At 37.5% G+C, this 21157-nt stretch overlaps 1 protein-coding gene across 1 annotated transcript in view; it reads left to right on the top strand.

Moving 5' to 3' along the window:
* Window positions 1-881, top strand: part of NUP155 (nucleoporin 155) — a 62618-nt gene extending 61737 nt beyond the window's left edge. The window contains exon 35 of the mRNA XM_022599029.3: window positions 470-881. Within this exon, the coding sequence (XP_022454737.2) occupies window positions 470-608 (139 nt within the window). The 3' untranslated portion in view covers window positions 609-881. The remainder of the gene's footprint in view (window positions 1-469) is intronic.
* The last annotated feature ends 20276 nt before the right edge of the window (window positions 882-21157 follow it).

Here is a 21157-nt window from a genome sequence, read left to right as displayed (position 1 = left end):
TCAGTCAGTATTTATGAAAGGTTAGAGTTTTTTCCATTTTTCAACCCTTGTCCTGAAGTCTTTCTAAAGGTGACAGGATAAAATTAATGAATTACTCTTAAACTCCTTTCACTTTGAATTAGTGGCCTAGGAAGTTCAATTATGTATTTGTGATATCGGTGGCCATTTCAAGATATATTTGTTTGAAAAGGCCAAATGAATATAAATAATATTAATTTAAGGAGTCATCCCTTACTGCCTCCTTCTCATTATAATAATCTTCAAAAGGGAAATGGTGGTGATGTGGCAATCCACCTACCCCCTGAGTTTCCTTCTCTATTTTCATTTATTTGCCATTTACTTAATTACATGATCCTTGCTCTCATGTGGGACTATAATAAGTAAGGTTAGCAGAAGTTGAAGGGAAGTCCTATAGGAGGAAATGCTTCTAAGTATGTAGATGGTTGATCAGGTGTCTTTTTCATTACAGGAGAAGATTCACAAATCTCTGCCTGGATGCCGTTTGTGGTTATCTGGTTGAGCTCCAGTCTATGAGCTCCTCAGTAACAGTACAGACCATCACTGGGAATTTTAAATCTCTTCAGGCTAAACTAGAACGGCTTCATTAATTATTGTAATGTATTTTCATCCATGCATTTTGATCTGTAAAATAAAAGCTCAGCTGGGTCCAGATTTCAGGTGCTATAAGTCTAAGAATTTAAGAATAATTTTAGTAGAAACATGTTTTTAATAAGTGGCTGGTATCAGCAGACAGTACATTTGCAGGTGAATTCTTTTTTACTACGTAATACTGTTTTGTTTTTTAATAATCAGGTTAAACAAATGAAATAAGATTATGATTTTAACACAAAGATAAAAAAATAAAAAACTCTTATTTTGAATTTATAGTATTCATTTTCAAGTTAGTTCAAGTGTCAAAACTTAAATAGGCTAGCTGAGCAGGTCCAGTCCCATAGTACTAGATTCTACAACAGTTCCTAAATAGACAAATACTGTCTCTTTTTAAAAGTTATTTAGGTTTTGGGTTTAACCTTGGAAAGAAATTTCTTCCAACTACTGATTTGGTCAGTTACAGTCCTTGTAATACACACCTGGTTGTTTTTTGAGCAAGTGATAAACTTGTAACTAATGTTCTATGTCTTAAAAACCTATGCAGGGAGACACTGTTTTCCCTCAGTGTTCACCTAGCTCTTCTTTGGCCTGGGACTACTGATTCCTTCAAAGCAGTGGTTCTCAAAATGTACACACCAAACTCTCACATCAGCATCATCTGGGAATTTGTTAGAAATTCAAATTCTCCAGCCCAGTCCCAAACCTGCTGAACCCAAAACTTTGGGATGAGTCCCAGCACTCTGTTTTAATAAGCCCTTCAGGACATTCTGGTACATGTCATGTTTGAGAACCATTGCATTAGAGGATACAACTAGTTTATGGATTGAGCTCCCTATCTGATTCCTCCTCCTCCCTCCCCCATCAATAACCACAACACATGTTTCACCCAAGACACACCATATATGAAGCAAAATAGTAATATAAAAATAGTTTAAAAATAGTTTTTAATCTTCAAAATTAGGATGACAAAACCAAGTGCCCCCAAGTCATGGCAACAGGGAGGGAGAAAAAAGTGGGAATGACCAGGTCTAACAAAAAAGCAAGAACATAGACTCCTTTCCTCTTACCTTTTATGCTACCAAGAGTAATTATTACCTTCTACCTGTTGTCACTAATGTATGTCTAACAATTTTCAAAATACATTTTGAAAATATTTTTCCTTCCACTTTTATTTTTTTCCCAAGACCATGGGTTGCCCTTTCCGTATTCTCTTAGAATTTAACTCCCTTTCTCCTATAATCTTCTAATTTATAATATTTAATGGAATGTCAAAATACCACTCATTAGGTACCACTACCTCTCGTTTTTCAGCTTTTCAGTTCCCTGAGTTTAGATTTTTTGAATATGTAAAATGAATGTATGCTACACATTGTTAATTCTGTAAATTTAAAATTCTGTCATGTCTACTTAAAATGAAAGTCTTGCTTAAATACTGTACTTAGCCACAACTCCAGTTCTGCTACATGTTTTTGTTTTACGCACATTTACATATAAGCACATTAATATATATGCTAAGTATACTGAACTGAAAATAATGAAGCTACATCTTTCATTAGGGCTAATGTGGCTAAATGGTCCTTAAGAATCAGAAATCTGAACCCTGTTTCTTTCATTTACATAACATCTTTTGAGAGGGTTTAAGAATTCTAACCACACAGCAGATGTTTTCAGTATCCTTTGGAGGGTGGTAAGATTTCTAAGAGAAATTAAGATCCCCCTCCTTCTTTTTAGTTGTCTAGAAGAGTGTTTCTGAAACTTTTAACATTCATAAGAATCACTTCGATAGCCTGTTAAAACAGATGCTCCACCTTCAATGTGATGATGAAACTGGTAAGTGGATCAGACTTGGAGTAGCATTGTTCTAGCACATTCATCCACTTCATTTATACACTTTGTATTTGGTGTTCATTCAACACAGTATTTCTTTATAGTGGCTATTAAACATATATAGGCAATGAATAATAAGTGGAACGTATGAAACAGTGCATTCATTTTAGGCAGTGAGGAGTCACTGAAAGTCTTGGTTTTGACATATATTTATGTTTTAGACAGATCATTTTGGTATGGCAAAATGTTTAGGAAAGAGAAAAATCTATTTTGAGTTAACTGTACAAGGTATGGGATATTGATCCTGAAATTCATGAAATGTATGTTCAGCATTTCTTTAGTATAATATACCTGGACTTACTAGTGACTTGTTCATTGAAAACCTCTCTGCTAACCACATAAATTTCCTCCACTTATATGTTTTATAGTTGATTTCATCTCAGGACTCACATATTACTCATTCTCTTCCTCAGGATACTTCCCACCTCCATCATTTTTCCTCTTATTCATGAGGGGGAAATTATGATAGTGATACAGTTGTATCAGGAAAATAAAGAAATAGAACATTGAATCTGAAGGTCTTGAAAGGCACATGCTTTCCTTTCATTTTCTATCAGTTTTTTCATTTAAATTCTCTTAATAATAAAAAAATTTTGCAGAATATTTTTGAGTCTTCTAGTAAATCATTTAAACTCTTTGAAGTTTTATTTTCCTCATAAGGGAAGTTTCCTCATAAGGAGATTGAAGCTAAATGATAAGACTTTTTTAAATCCAAAATTTGTAAGAACTAATGTAATCTATTTTTATTCAGTTTTGTTGTTCTGCTTCACATATTAGTTAAAATACTATTGTTTTTACTTTTTCATTTCAAATAAACATTTCTACTGCATTATGGCATGTTTGAAATTAAACATTTGTTTTAGAACTCAGCTATGCTTGTATTATGGCAGCTCCTCTTAGCAGGAAGAATAACTCTTTTTAAGTTTAATCAGTTTGCCATGTGGGAACTAGGACTATCGTATCTGCAGCCCACACCTGAGTGTCTACTTGTGTAATCAACATTTCCACTTGAATGACTGCCAAAGATCCTCATTCAAAATGTGACCAAATCTGCACTCATTCCTCTCTCTCTCTGCCCTTTGCCTCTTCCTGTTCCTCCTGTTTTCTACCTGTCTTTATCATCTAATTACTCAAATCAGAAATACAGGTCTCATCTTTAAATTCCTTCCCCTCCCTCCAAATCCAGTTAGTCACCAATTTCTAAGCAAGTCTATTTACTTGATAAAGAAATATCTGTCCAGTTACCTCACTATTTTAGTTTTTTAGAGTTTAGTCAGGTACCCTATTTCACTTGGATGCTTACAATAGTGTCTAAGTGGCTTTCCCGCCTCTAATTGGACCCTGTCTTCATTATTTCCCTGCACTAAAGTCAGAGTTTTCTTTCAAAAATGTAAACCTAAATATATTGTACCCCCACCTTCTCCTTCAGAAGAAATTTCAGATTCCTGGTGTGACGTACAAGGACTCCACCGAAGTTGACAAAAATAAAAAAAACAAGAATCTCAAGTTAGTTTAAGCAAACAAAGAATTTATTGGCCCTCAAAACTAAGAAGTCCAAATATAGAGCTACTTCCACATGACTAGATCCAGAACCTCAGTATCTTCACGGCTGTCTCTAGGTCAATTCTGCTTTTCTTTCCATCTTTATTTTTTTGTCTTTCTACAGTTTGCTCCATAAGCCCTGGGAGAGTGCAGGCAATGTCAAGTTACTTCATTCTATTTACTCTAACCCAGAGGTATATTCAACAGACAAGTCCCAGGAAGGGTGCTGATTGACCCAGCTTGAGTTATGGACTCAGTTTTGGGGTACAGAATCATTCCCAAACTATACGTAACAGGAAAGAAGTGCTTTCCTAAAGAACTGGATGTTCGGCACACATCAGTCCACTGTATCTGTCCACCTACCTTACTTACCACTAACTTCCTTGTGTTTTGATGAAAACTACAAAAGCATAGATCCAAGAAACTCAATGAACCCAGAGTAGGACAGACACAAAATCACACATAAGCACAATATAATCAAATTCTCAGCAAACTAGAAATAAAAGAACTTCCTCAGCCTGATAAAAGACATCTATGAAAAAATGTACAGCTAACATTACACTTAATGGTGGAAGACTAAACACTTTTTCCTTAAAGTTGAGAACAAAATATGAGTGTTTCTATTCAACATAGGATTGGAGGTCCTGATCAGTGCAACTTGGCAAAGGAAATGAAACACGAATTGGAAAAGCAGAATTAAAGGTGTGCTTATTCACAAACAACATAATTATGTAAAAAATCCTATAGAATATACAGAAAATAGTAGAACTACTAAGTAGAACAAACGACTAGAACTAGTTAGCAAGATCACAGGATACAAGGTCAATGTATAAAAACCAATTGCATTTCAATATACTAGCAGCAAGTAATCAAAAAATCTTAAATACTGAAAATAGCATGAAAAACCATTAAATAAGATTAATTTTAACCAAATATATATAAGACCTATACACTGGAAACTATAAGATAGTGCTGGAAGAAATTAAAGAAACGCTAAATGAGAAATATATAATACTCATGGATTGGAAGACTAAACTTATTAACCATGAATTCTCATCAAATGGATATAGAGATTTGATGCACTGTCAACCAGATTTCCAGTACACTTTCTTGTAGAAATTGACAAGCTGATTCTAAAATTTATGTGGAAATCAGAGGTCCTAGGATAGCCAAAACAGTTTTGAAAAAGAATAAAATCTGAGAATATACTCTGATTTCAAGATTTTGTTATAAAACTACAGTAATCGTGATAATGTGGCATTGGTATAAGGATATACACATCAATGGAACAAAGTAAGAGTACAGAAGTAGATGCACACATATATGGACAATGGATTTTCAACAAAGGTGGTAAGGTAATTCAGTAGGAGAAAGAACAGTCTTTTCAATAAGTGGTGCAGGAACCATTGAATATCTACATGGAAATAAATCCTCAACCCTTACCTCATAACATATACAAAAATTACCTTAATATGCATCGCAGACCTAAATATAAAAGGTAAAATTATGAAACTTCTGGAAGAAAACTGGATAAAAGTAATCTTGTGACTTTAGGCAGAATTCTTAGGACAAAAAAAAAAACCCAAATCAGAAAAAACTGATAAATTGAACTTCACTGTAATTTAAAACATCTGCTCTTCAAAAAAACATATTAAGAAAATGAAAAGCCAGGCCACAGACTGGAATAAAAGATTTGCAAACCACAGATCTGATAAAATAATTGATCTTAATAGACAACCCCCACCCCCAAAACAATAAATGAGGGCAAAATGATTTGGATACTTTACCCAAGAAAATATCTGAGTAGCAAATAAGCCCACAAAAACATGCTCAACATTGTTACAAGGGAAATGTAATATAATAAAATGCCACTACACATCTACAAAAAGGGCTAGAATTTTAAAAGATTGGCCATTGGCAAGGATGCAGAGTAACTGGAACTTGTACATGATTAGTAGGAATGCAAAACAGTATAGCCACTTTGGAAAACCGGCAGTTTCTGTTAAGGTTAACCATATACTCTTGTGACCCTGTAATCCTAGTTATTGCTCCAAATATTTACTCAAGAGAAATAAAAACTTAGGTCCACAGAAGAACTTGTAGGAGAATGTTCATAACAGCTTTACTCATTATAGCCAGAAACTGAAACAACCAAAATCTCCAACAACAGTTGAATAAATAATAAATGGTAGTATATTCATGCAATGAAGTACCATACCAGTATAAGCAACAATATGGTGTTAAGAGAGAGTTAAGTAGCAAAAAGAATATATGCAGTATGATTCCATTTACACAAAGTTCAAGAACAGACAATAACAAAAAAACTGCCCTGGATTGTTTAGATATGCATACATAGATGGCAAAACCTTAAAGAAACCAAGGTTATCATAAAAGTTGGTCTAATGGTTACTTCCAGAACGTAGGGAGAGAGATGGCTGTGGGGAGAGAGGGCAACTTCGTGGGTATGGGATGTGCATGCCTTCTAGGAAGTTAATGTTCTTTCTTGACCTGGTTGGTAATATGTCATAGATATTTACTCCACATTTTATAAATCTTACATACGTATTTTATATATACTTCTGTGTATATACTACATTTTACAATTAAATGAAAACAAACATTTGAATGAATTATTATGAATCATTTAGTCATTGTAAAGAAAGCACTTAAACATGAGCTTTGGAGGTGCCTTCAAGATGGTGGAGGAATAAGACATGGAGATCACCTTCCTCCCCACAAATACATCAAAACTACATCTACATGTGGAACAACTCCTACAGAACACCTACTGAACGCTGGCAGAAGACCTCAGACTTCCCAAAAGGAACAGATGCTCTCAGACGACCTACACGCAGAGGCGGGGCCAAATCCAAAGCTGAACCCTGGCAGCTGTGCGAACAAAGAAGAGAAAGGGAAATCTCTCCCAGCAGCCTCAGGAGCAGCGGATAAAATCTCCACAATCAACTTGATGTACCCTGCAATTGTGGAATACCTGAACAGACAACAAATCATCCCAAAATTGAGGTAGTGGACTTTGGGAGCAACTGTAGACTTGGGGTTTGCTTTCTGTATCTAATTTGTTTCTGGTTTTATGTATCTCTTAATTTAGTATTTAGAGTTAATTATCATCAGTAGATTTGTTTATTGGTTTGGTTGCTCTCTTCCTTTATATATATATATATATATATATATATACGTATATATATATATGTATATATATATGTATTTTTTTTTCCTTTTTCTGTTGAATGTGTATGCTTCTTTTTGTGATTTTTGTCTGTATAGCTTTGCTTTTGCCATTTGTCCTAGGGTTCTGACTGTCCATTTTTCTTTTTAGTATAGTTTTTAGCACTTGTTATCATTGGTGGATTTGTTTTTTGGTGTGGTTGCTCTCTTCTTTCTTTCACTCTTTTTTTTATTACTTTTTTATTTTTAATAATTTTTTAAATTTTAATAACTTTATTTTTTATTTTCTTTCTTTCTTTTTCTCCCTTTTCTTCTGAGCTGTGTGGCTGACAGGGTCTTGGTGCTCTGGCTGGGCGGCAGGCCTGAGCCTCTGAGGTGGGAGAGCCGAGTTCAGGACATTGGTCCACCAGAGACCTCCTGGCCCCATGTAATATCAAATGGCGAAAGCTCTTCCAGAGATCTCCATCTCAACGCTAAACCCAGCTCCACTGAATGACCAGCAAGCTACAGTGCTGGACACCCTATGCCAAACAGCTAGCAAAACGGGAACACAATCCACCCGTTAGCAGAGAGGCTGCCTAAAATCATAATAAGATCATTGACACCCCAAAACACACCATGGGACATGGTGCTGTCCACGAGAAAGACAAGATCCAGCCTCATCCATCAGAGCACAGGCACCAGTCCCCTCCACCAGGAAGCCTACACAACCCACTGAACCAACCTTACCCACTGGGAGCAGACAACAAAAACAACAGGAACTATGAACCTCCACACTGAGAAAAGGAGACCCCCAAACACAGTAAGTTAAGCAAAATGAGAAGACAGAGAACTACACAGGAGATGAAGGAACAAGGTAAAAACCCACCAGACCAAACAAATGAAGAGGAAATAGGCAGTCTACCTGAAAAAGAATTCAGAATAATGATAGTAAAGATGATCCAAAATCTTGGAAGTACAATGGAGAAAATACAAGAAGCATTTAACAAGGAACTAGAACTAAAGAGGAAACAAACAATGATGAACAACACAATAAATGAAATTAAGAATTCTCTAGAAGGAATCAGTAGGAGAATAACTGAGGCAGAAGAATGGATAAGTAACCTGGAAGATAAAATAGTGGAAATAACTACCACAGAACACAATAAAGAAAAAAGAATGAAAAGAATTGAGGATAGGGATTCCCTGGTGGCACAGTGGTTAAGAATCCACCTGCCAATGCAGGGGACACAGGTTCGTGCCCTGGTCCGGGAAGATCCCACATACCACGGAGCAACTAAGCCCGCACACCACAGCTACTGAGCCTGCATTCTAGAGCCCCGGAGCCACAAATACTGAGCCTGCATGCCACAACTACTGAAGCCCACGTGCCTAGAGCCCATGCTCTGCAATAAGACAAGCCACCACAATGAGAAGTCACGCACTGCAATGAAGAGTAGCCCCCGCTCGCTGCAACTAGGGAAAGCCCATGTGCAGCAACAAAGATGCAACACAGCCAAAGATAAATAAAAACATAAAATAATTAAAAAGAAAAAAAAGAATTGAGGACAATCTCAGAGACCTCTGGGACAATATTAAAGTCACCAACATTTGAATTATAGGGGTCACAGAAGAAGAAGAGGGAAAAAAAGGGACTGAGAAAATATTGAAGAGATTATAGTTGAAAACTTCCCTAATATGGGTAAGGAAATAGTCAATCAAGTCCAGGAAGTGCAGAGAGTCCCATACAGGATATATCCAAGGAGAAACACACCAAGACACATAGTAATCAAACTATCAAAAATTAAATACAAAGAAAAAATATTAAACGCAGCAAGGGAAAAGCAACAACATAAAGGGAATCCCCGTGAGGTTAACAGCTGATCTTTCAGCAGAAACTCTGCAAGCCAGAAGTGAGTGGCAGGACATATTTAAAGTGATGAAAGGGAAAAACCTACAACCAATATTACTCTATCCAGCACGAATCTCATTCAGATTGCACAGAGAAATTAAAAACTTTACAGACAAGCAAAAGCTAAGAGAATTCAGCACCACCGAACCAGTTTCACAAATATGCTAAAGGAACTTCTCTAGGCATGAAACACAAGAAAAGGAAAAGACTTACAAAAACAAACCCAAAACAATTAAGAAAATGGTAATAGGAACATACATTTTGATAACTACCTAAAATGTAAATGGATTAAATGCTCCAACCAAAAGACATAGACTGGCTGAATGGAGATAAAAACATGACCCATATATATGCTGTCTACAAGAGACCCTCTTCAGGCCATGGGACACATACAGACCGAAAGTGAGGGAATGGACAAAGATATTCCATGCAAATGGAAATCAAAACATAGCTGGAGTAGCAATTCTCATATCAGACAAAATAGACTTTAAAATAAAGACAATTACAAGAGACAAAGAAGGACACTGCATAATGATCAAGGGATCAATCCAAGAAGAAGATATAACAATTGTAAATATTTATGCACCCAACATAGAAGCACCACAATACATAAGGCAAATGCTAATAGAAATAAAAGGGGAAATTGACAGTAACACAATCATAGTAGAGGATTTTAACATCCCACTTTCACCAATGGACAGATCATCCAAAATGAAAATAAGTAAGGAAACAAAAGCTTTAAATGATACATTAAACAAGATGGACTTAATTGATATTTATAGGACATTCCATCCAAAAACAACAGAATACACTTTCTTCTCAAGTGCTCATGGAACATTCTCCAGGATAGATCATATCTTGGGTCACAAATCAAGCCTTGGTAAATTTAAGAAAATTGAAATCATAGCATGTATCTTTTCCGACCACAACGCTATGAGACTATATATCGATTACAGGAAAAAAATCTGTAAAAAATACGAACACATGGAGGCTAAACAATATGCTACTAAATAACCAAGATATCACTGAAGTAATCAAAGAGGAAATCAAAAAATACCTAGAAACGAATGACAATAAAAACACAACGACCCAAAACCTATGCGACACAGGGAAAGCAGTTCTAAGAGGGAAGTTTATAGCAAAACAATCCTACCTCAAGAGAAAAGAAACATCTCAAATAAACACCCTAACCTTACACCTAAAGAAATTAGAGAAAGAAGAACAAAAAAAACCCAAAATTAGCAGAAGGAAAGAAATCATAAAGATCAGATCAGAAATAAATGAAAAAGAAATGAAGGAAACGATAGCAAAGATCAATAAAACAAAAAGCTGGTTCCTTGAGAAGATAAATAAAATTGATAAACCATTAGCAAGACTCATCAAGAAGAAAAGGGAGAAGATTCAAATCAGTAGAATTAGAAATGAAAAAAGGGGAAGTAACAACTGACACTGCAGAAATACACAGGATCATGAGAGATTGCTACAAGCAACTATATGCCAATAAAATGCACAACCTGGAAGAAACTGACAAATTCTTAGAAAAGTACAACCTTCTGAGACTGAACCAAGAAGAAACCGAAAATATAAACAGACCAATCACAAGCACTGAAATTGAAAGTATGATTAAAAATCTTCCAACAAACAAAAGCCCAGGACCAGATGGCTCCACAGGTGAATTCCATCAAACATTTAGAGAAGAGCTAACACCTATCCTTCTCAAACTCTTCCAAAATATAGGAGAGGGAGGAACACTCCCCAACTCATTCTACAAGGCCACCATCACCCTGATACCAAAACCAGACAAAGATGGTGCAAAGAAAGAAAACTACAGACCAATATCACTGATGAACATAGATGCAAAAGTTCTCAACAAAATACTAGCAAACAGAATCCAACAGCACATTAAAAGGATCATACACCATGATCAAGTGGGGTTAATCCCAGGAATGCAAGGTATCTTCAATATATGCAAAGCAATCAACGTGATAAACCGTATTAACAAAGTGAAGGAAAAAAACCTATATGATCATCTCAATAGATGCAGAAAAAGCTTTTGACAAAATTCAACACCAATTTATGATAAAAACCCTCCAGAAAGTAGGCATAGAGGGAACTTACCTCAACATAATAAAGGCCATATATGACAAACCCACAGCCAACATCGTTCTCAATGGTGAAATACTGAAACCATTTCCACTATGTTCAGGAGCAAGACAACGCTGCCCAATGTCACCAGTATTATTCAACATAGTGTTGGAAGTTTTAGCCACAGCAATCAGAGAAGAAAAAGAAATTAAAGCAATCCAAATCAGAAAAGAAGAAGTAAAACTGTCACTGTTTGCAGATGACATGATACTATATACATACAAAATCCTAACGATGCTACCAGAAAACTACTAGAACTAATCAATGAATTTGGTAAGTAGCAAGATACAAAATTAATGCACAGAAATCTCTTGCATTCCTATATACTAATGATGAAAAATCTGAAAGAGAAATTAAGGAAACCCTCCCATTTACCATTGCAACAAACAGAATAAAGTACCTAGGAATAAACCTACCTAAGGAGACAAAAGCCCTGTATGCAGAAAAGTATAAGACACTGATGAAAGAAATTAAAGATGATACAAACAGATGGAGAGATATACCATGTTCTTGGATTGGAAGGATCAACATTGTGAAAATAACTATACTACCCAAAGCAATCTACAGATTCAATGCAATCCCTATCAAACTACCACTGGCATTGTTCACAGAAGAACAAAAAATTTCACAGTTTGTATGGTAACGCAAAAGACCCCGAATAGCCAAAGCAATCTTGAGAAAGAAAAATGGAGTTGGAGGAATCAAACTCCCTGACTTCAGACTATACTACAAAGCTACAGTAATCAAGACAGCATGGTACCAGCACAAAAACAGAAATATAGATCAACAGAACAGGATAGAAAGCCTAGAGATAAACCCACACACGTATGGTCACCTTATCTTTGATAAAGGAGGCAAGAGAATACAGTGGAGAAAAGACAGCCTCCTCAGTAAGTGGTGCTGGGAAAACTGGACAGCTACATGTAAAAGAATGAAATTAGAACACCTCCTAACACCATACACAAAAATGAACTGAAAATGGATTAAAGACCTAAATATAAGGGCAGACACTATAAAACTCTTAGAGGAAAACATAGGCAGAACACTCTATGGCATAAATCACAGCAAGATCCTTTTTGACCTACCTCCTAGAGAAATAAAAACAAAAATGAAAATGGGACCTAATGAAACCTAAAAGCTTTTGCACAGCAAAGGAAACCATAAACAAGACGAAAACACAACCCTCAGAATGGGAGAAAATATTTGCAGACAAAGCAACTGACAAAGACTTAATATCCAAAATATACAAGCAGCTTATGCAACTCAATGTCAAAAAAACAAACAACCCAATCCAAAAATGGGCAGAAGACCTAAATAGACATTTCTCCCAAGAAGATATACAGGTTGCCAACAAACACGTGAAAGGATGCTCAACATCACTAATCATTAGAGAAATGCAAATCAAAACTACAATGAGGTATCACCTCACACTGGTCAGAATGGCCATCATCAAAAAATCTAGAAACAGTAAATGCTGGAGAGGGTGTGAAGAAAAGGGAACCCTTTTTCACTTTGGTGGGAATGTAAATTGATACAGCCGCTATGGAGAACAGCATGGAGGTTCCTTAAAAAAGTAAAAATGGAACTACCATACAACCCAGCAATCCCACTACTATGCATAAACCCTGAGAAAACCATAATTCAAAAAGAGTCATGTCAAAGTGAGAGAGTAGCATGGACATATATACACTACCAAATGTAAAACAGATAGCTAGTGGGAAGCAGCCACATAGCACAGGGACATAGGCTCGTTGTTTTGTGACCACCTAGTGGGGTGGGATAGGAAGGGTGGGAGGGAGACACAAGAGGGTGTACATATGGAGATGTATGTGTATGTATAGCTGATTCACTTAATTATAAAGCAGAAACTAACACACCATTGTAAAGCAATTATACCCCAATAAAGAGGTTAAAAAAAAAAAGAGTCATGTACCACAATGTTCATTGCAGCTCTATTTACAATAGCCAGGACATGGAAGTAATCTAAGTGTCCATCGACAGATGAATGGATAAAGAATATGTGGCACATATATACAATGGAATATTATTGAGCCATAAAAAGAAACAAAACTGAGTTATTTGTAGTGAGGTGGATGAACGTAGAGCCTGTCATACAGAGTGAAGTAAGTTTGAAAGAGAAAAACAAATACTGTATACTAACACATATATATGGAATCTAAAAAAAAAAAAAAAAGAAAAAGTTTCTGAAGAACCTAGGGGCAGTAGAGGAATAAAGACACAGACATAGAGAACGGACTTGAGGACACGGGAAGGGAGAAGGGTAAGCTGCGACGAAGTGAGAGAGTGGCATGGACATATATACACTACCAAATATAAAATAGCTAGTGGGAAGCAGCCACATAGCACAGGGAGATCAGCTTGGTGCTTTGTGTCCACCTAGATGGTTGGGATAGGGAGGGTGGGAGGGAGATGCAAGAGGGAGGAGATACGGGGATATATGTATATGTATAGCTGATTCACTTTGTTATACAGCAGAAACTAACACACCATTGTAAAGCAATTATATTCCAATAAAGATGTTAAAAAAAAAACAACACACGAGCTTTTTAAGGACAAGGACTGTCTTATTCTCCTCTGTATCTATTTCTCAGCCTAACAAATGGTCTACATGTAATAGGAGCCCCACCAAATGTTTGCTGAATTGAATTAATACATATTTTATAATAAAAAATAACTTTACATGATAACTTTAGAATTAATAATGTACTGGGTCAGATTAATGGAGACTATATCCTTGTGATTATGTCACTTCTGAGAAGTGTCTTAAATACACATTAATTCCTAAATTCCATGTGTTTAAAAACAATGTCCAGACCAGGACAACACAATCTTTTATAAGTCATAAGAATTTTGCAAATCAAATCAAAGTACCCGTTGTTTTCACATATTGTCACAGTTAACGTTTTGCCAGTGTATTTGTTCTCTTGTATAATTCATATCCTGAAGAAAAAGGACTAGAGTCCATCCATTCTGACACCATTTTTAGTGAACACAATAATTCAGATGCTAGCAATTGTAATAAGATACGCAAAAAAAGAATTCTATAAACTTCATAATATAAAAGGATAAATATAAGTAAAAGTCTCAAAATAATTCCATGTGAAGGCAACATGATTACATATCTTGAAAAACCAAGTGAATCAAAAACACAATGTGATAAGAAAATAAGAGGGCTAGCAACATTGTATGGTAAATTGACTACAATGTATTTCCACACTCCAGTAATAAAAAATGGAGTTTATAGTGAAAGTTATGACATGCCTAATGATGGAAAATATTAAATATTTCATTTAGTCTCAAATGCCATCAATTAATCATTTTTTAATGTACTACCAAGAAGGAAAAAATGTTGCCAATCAAACTGACATAATGGACTCATCACTTAGAATTTTTATTTTATGTTTATTGAGAGATCTTTTGTATTATAAAATAGAGTTTTATATCATTTTTGCACATTCATAAAAAAGAAAATAGAAGCTAAATAAATCGGTTAACGTATTCCTAAAACGATTTTACACTGACAGACTAACTCTTTTGGGGTGGGGCGTCACTCTTTTTTTTTTAATTTTATGTTGAAATATAGTTGATTTATAATGTGTTAGTTTCAGGTGTACAGCAAAGTGATTCAGTTATACATATACATATATATTCTTTTTTAGATTGTTTTCCACTATCAGACTAAGTCTTCTGAATTATATTTGGATTCACTGATGGGATAGGCAATCTGCCAGGACCCTGTGTGTCCTATGCCCTTGCAGGATATGCCAAGAATGCAAAACCCAGACTGTTCTTTATCTGGGCCAATTCTGAGGGTTTTTGCTGAGGTAATGTCCCAAACAACGAGCTGGCCCTACTTGTCACTCACTATAAAAGCAGGAAATCCTCCAGCTCAACATTCCTCTCCTGTAACACAACCTTCTTCATCCATCTAGGCACCTGTGCTGCCCCTGTGGGAACTGGGAGTCACAGGGAACCTCATGAATATCATACTGACACTTTGCCTACTGCTTTTGCCTTAAGAAATAAAGTCCTTCCTCTCTAACCACAGGAGTCTGATGTTTTCTGCCAGCATCCATGAAAAACAGTAACAGGAGAGCGTGTTAGCTTGTGAGTAGGGTAAAATCCCAATCTTCACAAACCCTGAAAATAACAATTTATGACCATCAAAAATGGTGATGAGGCATTTCTTAAAAGTGTTTTACTCAGACTTGTAGTTGCCAAGGGGAAGGCGGGGTGGGAGAGGGATGGAGTGGGAGTTTGGGATCAGCAGATGCAAACTAGTATATACAGGATGGATAAATAACAAGGTCCTACTGTATAGCACAGGGAACCATATTCAATATCCTATGATAAACAATAATGGAAAAGAATATGAAAAAGAATATATATATATATATATATATACACATATATACCTGAAAAAAAAAGTGTTCTACTAATGACCCAGGAATTTCCTGCCACGCTGCTGACAGCCATTTTGCAGATTTCGATATGCATACAAAGGCAATTACCGCCACCTGGCTGACAACTGTTGTAAAACTCATCCCAGTTTGAGATGTTGAAACGGGAAGTGCATCTTAGAATGGATACAGTACTTGGTATAATGGATATTTTTTGTTTATTCATGACCCGTTCTTCAGCTTCCTGATTAGCAACCTGATTTGGGGTACCTAATTATAAGGGAACTTGGTATAATGAGTTTTTTAAAAATAAATTTATTTATTTATTTACTGACCGCCTTGGGTCTTTGCTGCTGCATGTGGGCTTTCTTCAGTTGCGGCGAGCGGGGGCTGCTCTTCGTTGTGGTGCGTGGGCTTCTCATTGCGGTGGCTTCTCTTGTTGTGGAGCATGGGCTTTAGGTACACAGGCTTCAGTAGTTGTGGCTAACGGGCTCTAGAGTGCAGGCTCAGTAGTTGTGGCGCACAGGCTTAGTTGATCCACGGCATGTGGGATCTTCCTGGACCAGGGCTCAAACCCGTGTCCCCTGCCTTGGCAGGTGGATTCTTAACCACTGCACCACCAGGGAAGTCTGGTATAATGAATTTTAAAATCTATCCATTCATTTTCTCTTTCACCTTCCTAACAGGAACCCAGTTTCATTAGATTATCTTCCCTTCCCCTGCATAAACCAGAGTAGGTCCTCACAGGTAAAAGCCAATACAACCTACCCATCTTCACACAGCGTTTGTGTCTCATGAAACCTGAGACACATTATATCCAGGGTATGTGATTCAATCTAGGTGAATGAGATGTGAGGGGAGGTGGGCTTATGGGAAAGACACTTCTTCACTCTTCTGATAAATCTATCTAAAGGATTGTTCTTCTCAGGATGACTGTGACTTGCCTCCCTCAAGTCAAGTCAGTGGTATTCTGGGGCCCCTAGTACTGGGTTTTGAGAGCTGGTTGTTAAATTTTCAGGAAATTTGTGAGCTGGTTGATGTCAGGCTTTAACTTGAAAGCAGCCATGGTGGGAAAATTTACCCCACAGAAGTTAGCAAATGCTATAAATCATGACATCTCCCCCACCTCCTAGAGAAGGTTGTTAAATATTTACCAATCTGCCATTGCCTTAAGTCCTATCGGGCTAGTTAGTTAGCTGGGGATGGGACGACATGAGAGGACAGGGTTATGGCTGCTAAGATCCACCTCTGAGTGTGTAGAACAGCAGTTCTCAAAGAGAGAGTCTGCTAAGGTAGCACCCAAAATATGCCTTGTATTTAGAATCTGCCACAGGAACTCACTTTACATTCCCTGAATATGTCCTACATTCATTCCATACGATGTAACTGAAATCATAATCTTTCTCCACTTCGCTATCAAAGTCCTACTCATCCTTTAAAGCTGAATCTGTTTGGGAGCCAATAGAGGACCGCTTTAATTTTTATTTTTGTTTAAATGGTAGCTTTCAACATGTTTTTAAAAAAAAAACTTTTGGGACTTCACTGGTGGTCCAGTGGATAAGACTCCACGCTCCCAATGCAGGGGGCCCGGGTTCGATTCCTGGTCGGGGAACTAGATCCCACATGCATGCCGCAACTAAGAGCCCGCATGCCGCAACGAAAAGATCCTGCATGCCACAACTAAGACCCAAAGCAGCCAAAATAAATAAATAAAATATTTTTTAAAAATAAAAAACAAACTTTTACTTGAAATAGTGTACAGAAGGGTACACAAATCATAGACTAGTAAGTTTTCTCAAAGTGAACACACTTGTTTAACTACCACCTCAATCAAAATACAGAACCTTATCTAAAAGCACATGTTCTTTCCTGTTTCCTGTCCTGACAGCCCAGGTCTTAGTATTTGACTTACTTTTTCCCTCTATAATGGTTGTCCTTTTCCTTCTGATGGGTTTTCTGGAAGTAGAATAACTCCAACTGCCATTTAAACAAGAAGAGAACATAGGACTTGAAATTAAAAGGTTGCATGTTATGCTGGTACTGTTACACTCATCTAAAGATAAGGTCCAAACACTGGCTGGATAAACTATTGAGGCATCCCTGCATAGCCACTCATCTACCAGGTTACAGTTGTTGGGTCCACTTTCTGAAGCAGAACCTTGGAAGAGAAATTGGAGGATGGTCTGTACTCTTGGGATGACATACGGATCCATAGCACTCGCCATGAGAAAGCCCTTTGTCTCTGACAACTCTGGCAACTCCAACTGATTATATAACTCAGTTTAATAGTCAAAATGGCTTCTGGCCACCTGCTCATTATCTGTCCCAGTGTGTGATAAATTAACCCTCTACCTGACAAGTAATGGAAGGCATACTTAAAATGTAAAATGGCTGCATTTCAGGTGACAGGGAAAGTCTGGGATTAACTATTGCCACTGCAATCCTGCAACTCACACTGTTACAGTGACACTTAACTAAAGCCTAAAGCAATCAATACATTTTTTTTAAGGCCAGATGATTGACTCAAAGTGAGTATGTGACTTAAGTTGTTCCAATCAGAGTGAAGCCCAGGTTGGGGAAATAGATCTTTTTTTCTAGATAGTAGGGTGTGACAGTGTAAGGTCTGGTCCGTCTGTAGCCTCTTTGCTACCAAAACAGAGATGACATTTTAAAAGAATATTTTGGAAAGTAATTTTATATTTGTTAAATCTTGTTGCCTTGCACACTATATCAGTCAGGGTTCAATCAAAGAGAAAGAAGCACTAGAAAATGTGTGTGTGTGTGTGTGCGTGTTTACAGGAATTTGACCTTACGCAATCATGAGAGTTGGTTCAAGTAGTCTCTGTACAGCTGTTGTCTTTGTGTCAGATGCTGGAGCGTGAAATTCACAGAGCAGTCAATCAGCAAGAGAAGATGGCTGCAAAATGGAAGAGAGTAATGAAAGTCTGGGACCTGAAAGCTTGAGCTGGAGCTCATGAGGATGGACCCAAGTCCCTATCAGTTCCTGTTGTTTGTCACCTTAATGGTGTTGGTGTCCTGCAGAGGCTGGGACCTTCCTGGAGCTAAATATTTACACCTGTCACAGGAGTTGGAGCCTCTGAAAGGGGATCCAAAGGAAATTAGAGCAGCTGCAAGTTCTCCCACTGCCTTACAGCGAGGTAAGCCAGCAGAGAAGTGACCATATATGTGAGCTCCAAAATAGCTGCTGCTTCACTCTGCCCTCAAATCTCCCATAATAATCTCTCCTGTGTTCTATTCTACCTAGCAACACACAGGGAAGGGAATTCTGGGAAAGGTAATTCAGCCTAGCCGAGTTGACACATTATAAGTCACCACACTACCCATTCATTGAATCGGTGGCATTCACCCCTTTGTAGAGAAGATAGAAACTACCTAGAACAAAGGTTTTGTTTTCAGCTTCAAGCCTCCAAGCAAAATTATTATTCAATTCCTTAGCGAAACAACTGTCTAAATAGTTCACTTTTTTTTTCTTTTTTCCTAGGTGGGGGTGAGAAGACACATGCATGCCTGAGGAAGGTGCACAGGCACACAGGGGAAAAGGGCAATGCCACCCGAGACCCTGCGAGGTATCTTGCCTCTATGTTTCATTTGCTTCACCTCTGTCTGTATGTCAGCAGCCAAACATGTATGCATCAGGGCATGGAAGCCTTGAGAGCGGGCCATCATCAAGCCAAAGATGTCTCTGTGAATCAACTCCTTGGTCTCAGGCCCTGCAATTCGGCTCCTGATGTCACCCTGAACCCCTGAGAGACCCTCAGGGGGACTGGGCCCCCTCTGCCTAACAGCCACTGCCCTCCAGGGTAACACACCCGTTCTTTGCACATACTAAAAAATTCACCTTTATTCACAGAGAAAGGGACTCTCTAAATTTCTTGTTATATCAAATTCAATGCATTAAAGTCTGAATATGGAATTTTGCCACAATGCAGGGACAATCAAGAGACGACTCAGAAAATACATAAGAGGGACACTCTCCAGGAGGAAGAAAGTCCCTCTGGTTTAGTGGAAACAAGGAATCAGACATGCATGTATTTCAAGGTAAAATCTCATGGGGATGGGGTTGACGAGAATGTTGAGAGTAGAGTAGCTTTTCCAAATTATTGGAAAAGATTATCCTTTAGGATGCTCCCCCTCTCCCAATATGGGGGGAGGGGGTGATCCCAGCAGAATAAAACATGGTAACGTGTCATAATTAGAGAAAAGAGTTTAGTCATCATTCCTGACCTGCTCTCAGCTCTTACGTCTAGTTCAAGACATAGAACATTCTCACATGCTCTGGGGGACTTGAGAGCAAGGGGACCCCACTGTAAAGGCAACAGAATAGACAGATGAAGGATGTGGCTGAGGCTTAGTGGGTATAGTGGCATCATCAAGGGAGAAATTAGAGACTCTCTAGCTATAGACACCACAGTAGACACCAATGCAAGAGACCCAGGAGCCAACGTCAGACATCCGGAAGCAGGGATGACTAAGAATATAAAAAACAAAATTTGAATGCAAGCAATCTTTCCCCCATTGCCTTTAGGGCAACCCCTCCTACCACTATCACTTATGAATCTACCCTATAGATTGAGTAGAATGAGAAAAAGACAATCTGCAAGATACAGCATTTATTTGAAAGAGACTTTACCAAAGAAGAAACGGAAGTACCATTAATTGTCAAGGTAAAGACTTTCCCTGCTATACATTGGGTTGGAGGCTCAAGAAGAATGTTTAATTGCAGAAAAAATTTAAAACTACATTTTCCTTGCAAAATAAGTGTAAATGTGCCATCTTCTTACTTTACCACAAGAGAAGCCAGCCTGAAGACAAAGAGCAGAGTGAAGAGAATTCGAGAAAAATAGAACAAGAGCCCTGCCTGATCAAAACTTGCAAGAAACCTGCTGAACCCCTGGGTTAATGAGACAATCAACTTCTCTTATTGCTAAATCTAGTTTGTGTGGGGTTGTCTATTACTTAAGATCTTCATTAGGCTTAAAGATAAGCAACTTAAATCAGCCAGTAAGTCAAAGTTGGGAATTGAATGTAAAATGTCTAACATTCAAAATTTGACTCTTAATCACTGTACCATAATACAAAGCTCAAATGCCATTCCCTCTGTGGTGTTTGCTGTACCTGCAACTGCTTGCTACTCAAGGTATGGTCCGAAGACTGGCAGAATTGGCATCACCTGGGGGCTTCTTAGGCGAGCAGATCTTAAGGCCCCACCCACCCCAGACATACTGAATCAGAATCTGCATTTTTAACAAGATTCCCAGATGATTCGTAGGTACATTAAAGTTTGAGAAATACTGCTTTAAGACACTCTTTTCTTTGGGTTCTTACAGCATGTTCCTTATTCATTGCTAGTTACGTACTCTTCTATCTCCTCACCAAACCTGTGATACCCTTGAAGACAGGAAATATGTACTGCTATTTTTTATATTCTAACCACTTGTGATGAAAACTGCTA

This window comes from Delphinapterus leucas, chromosome 3 (assembly GCF_059928025.1).
Source record: "Delphinapterus leucas isolate spDelLeu-1000000601 "Yukka" chromosome 3, BTC_Dleu_Yukka2, whole genome shotgun sequence".
NCBI lineage: Eukaryota > Metazoa > Chordata > Mammalia > Artiodactyla > Monodontidae > Delphinapterus > Delphinapterus leucas.
This window is presented reverse-complemented; position numbering and strand designations above follow the sequence as displayed.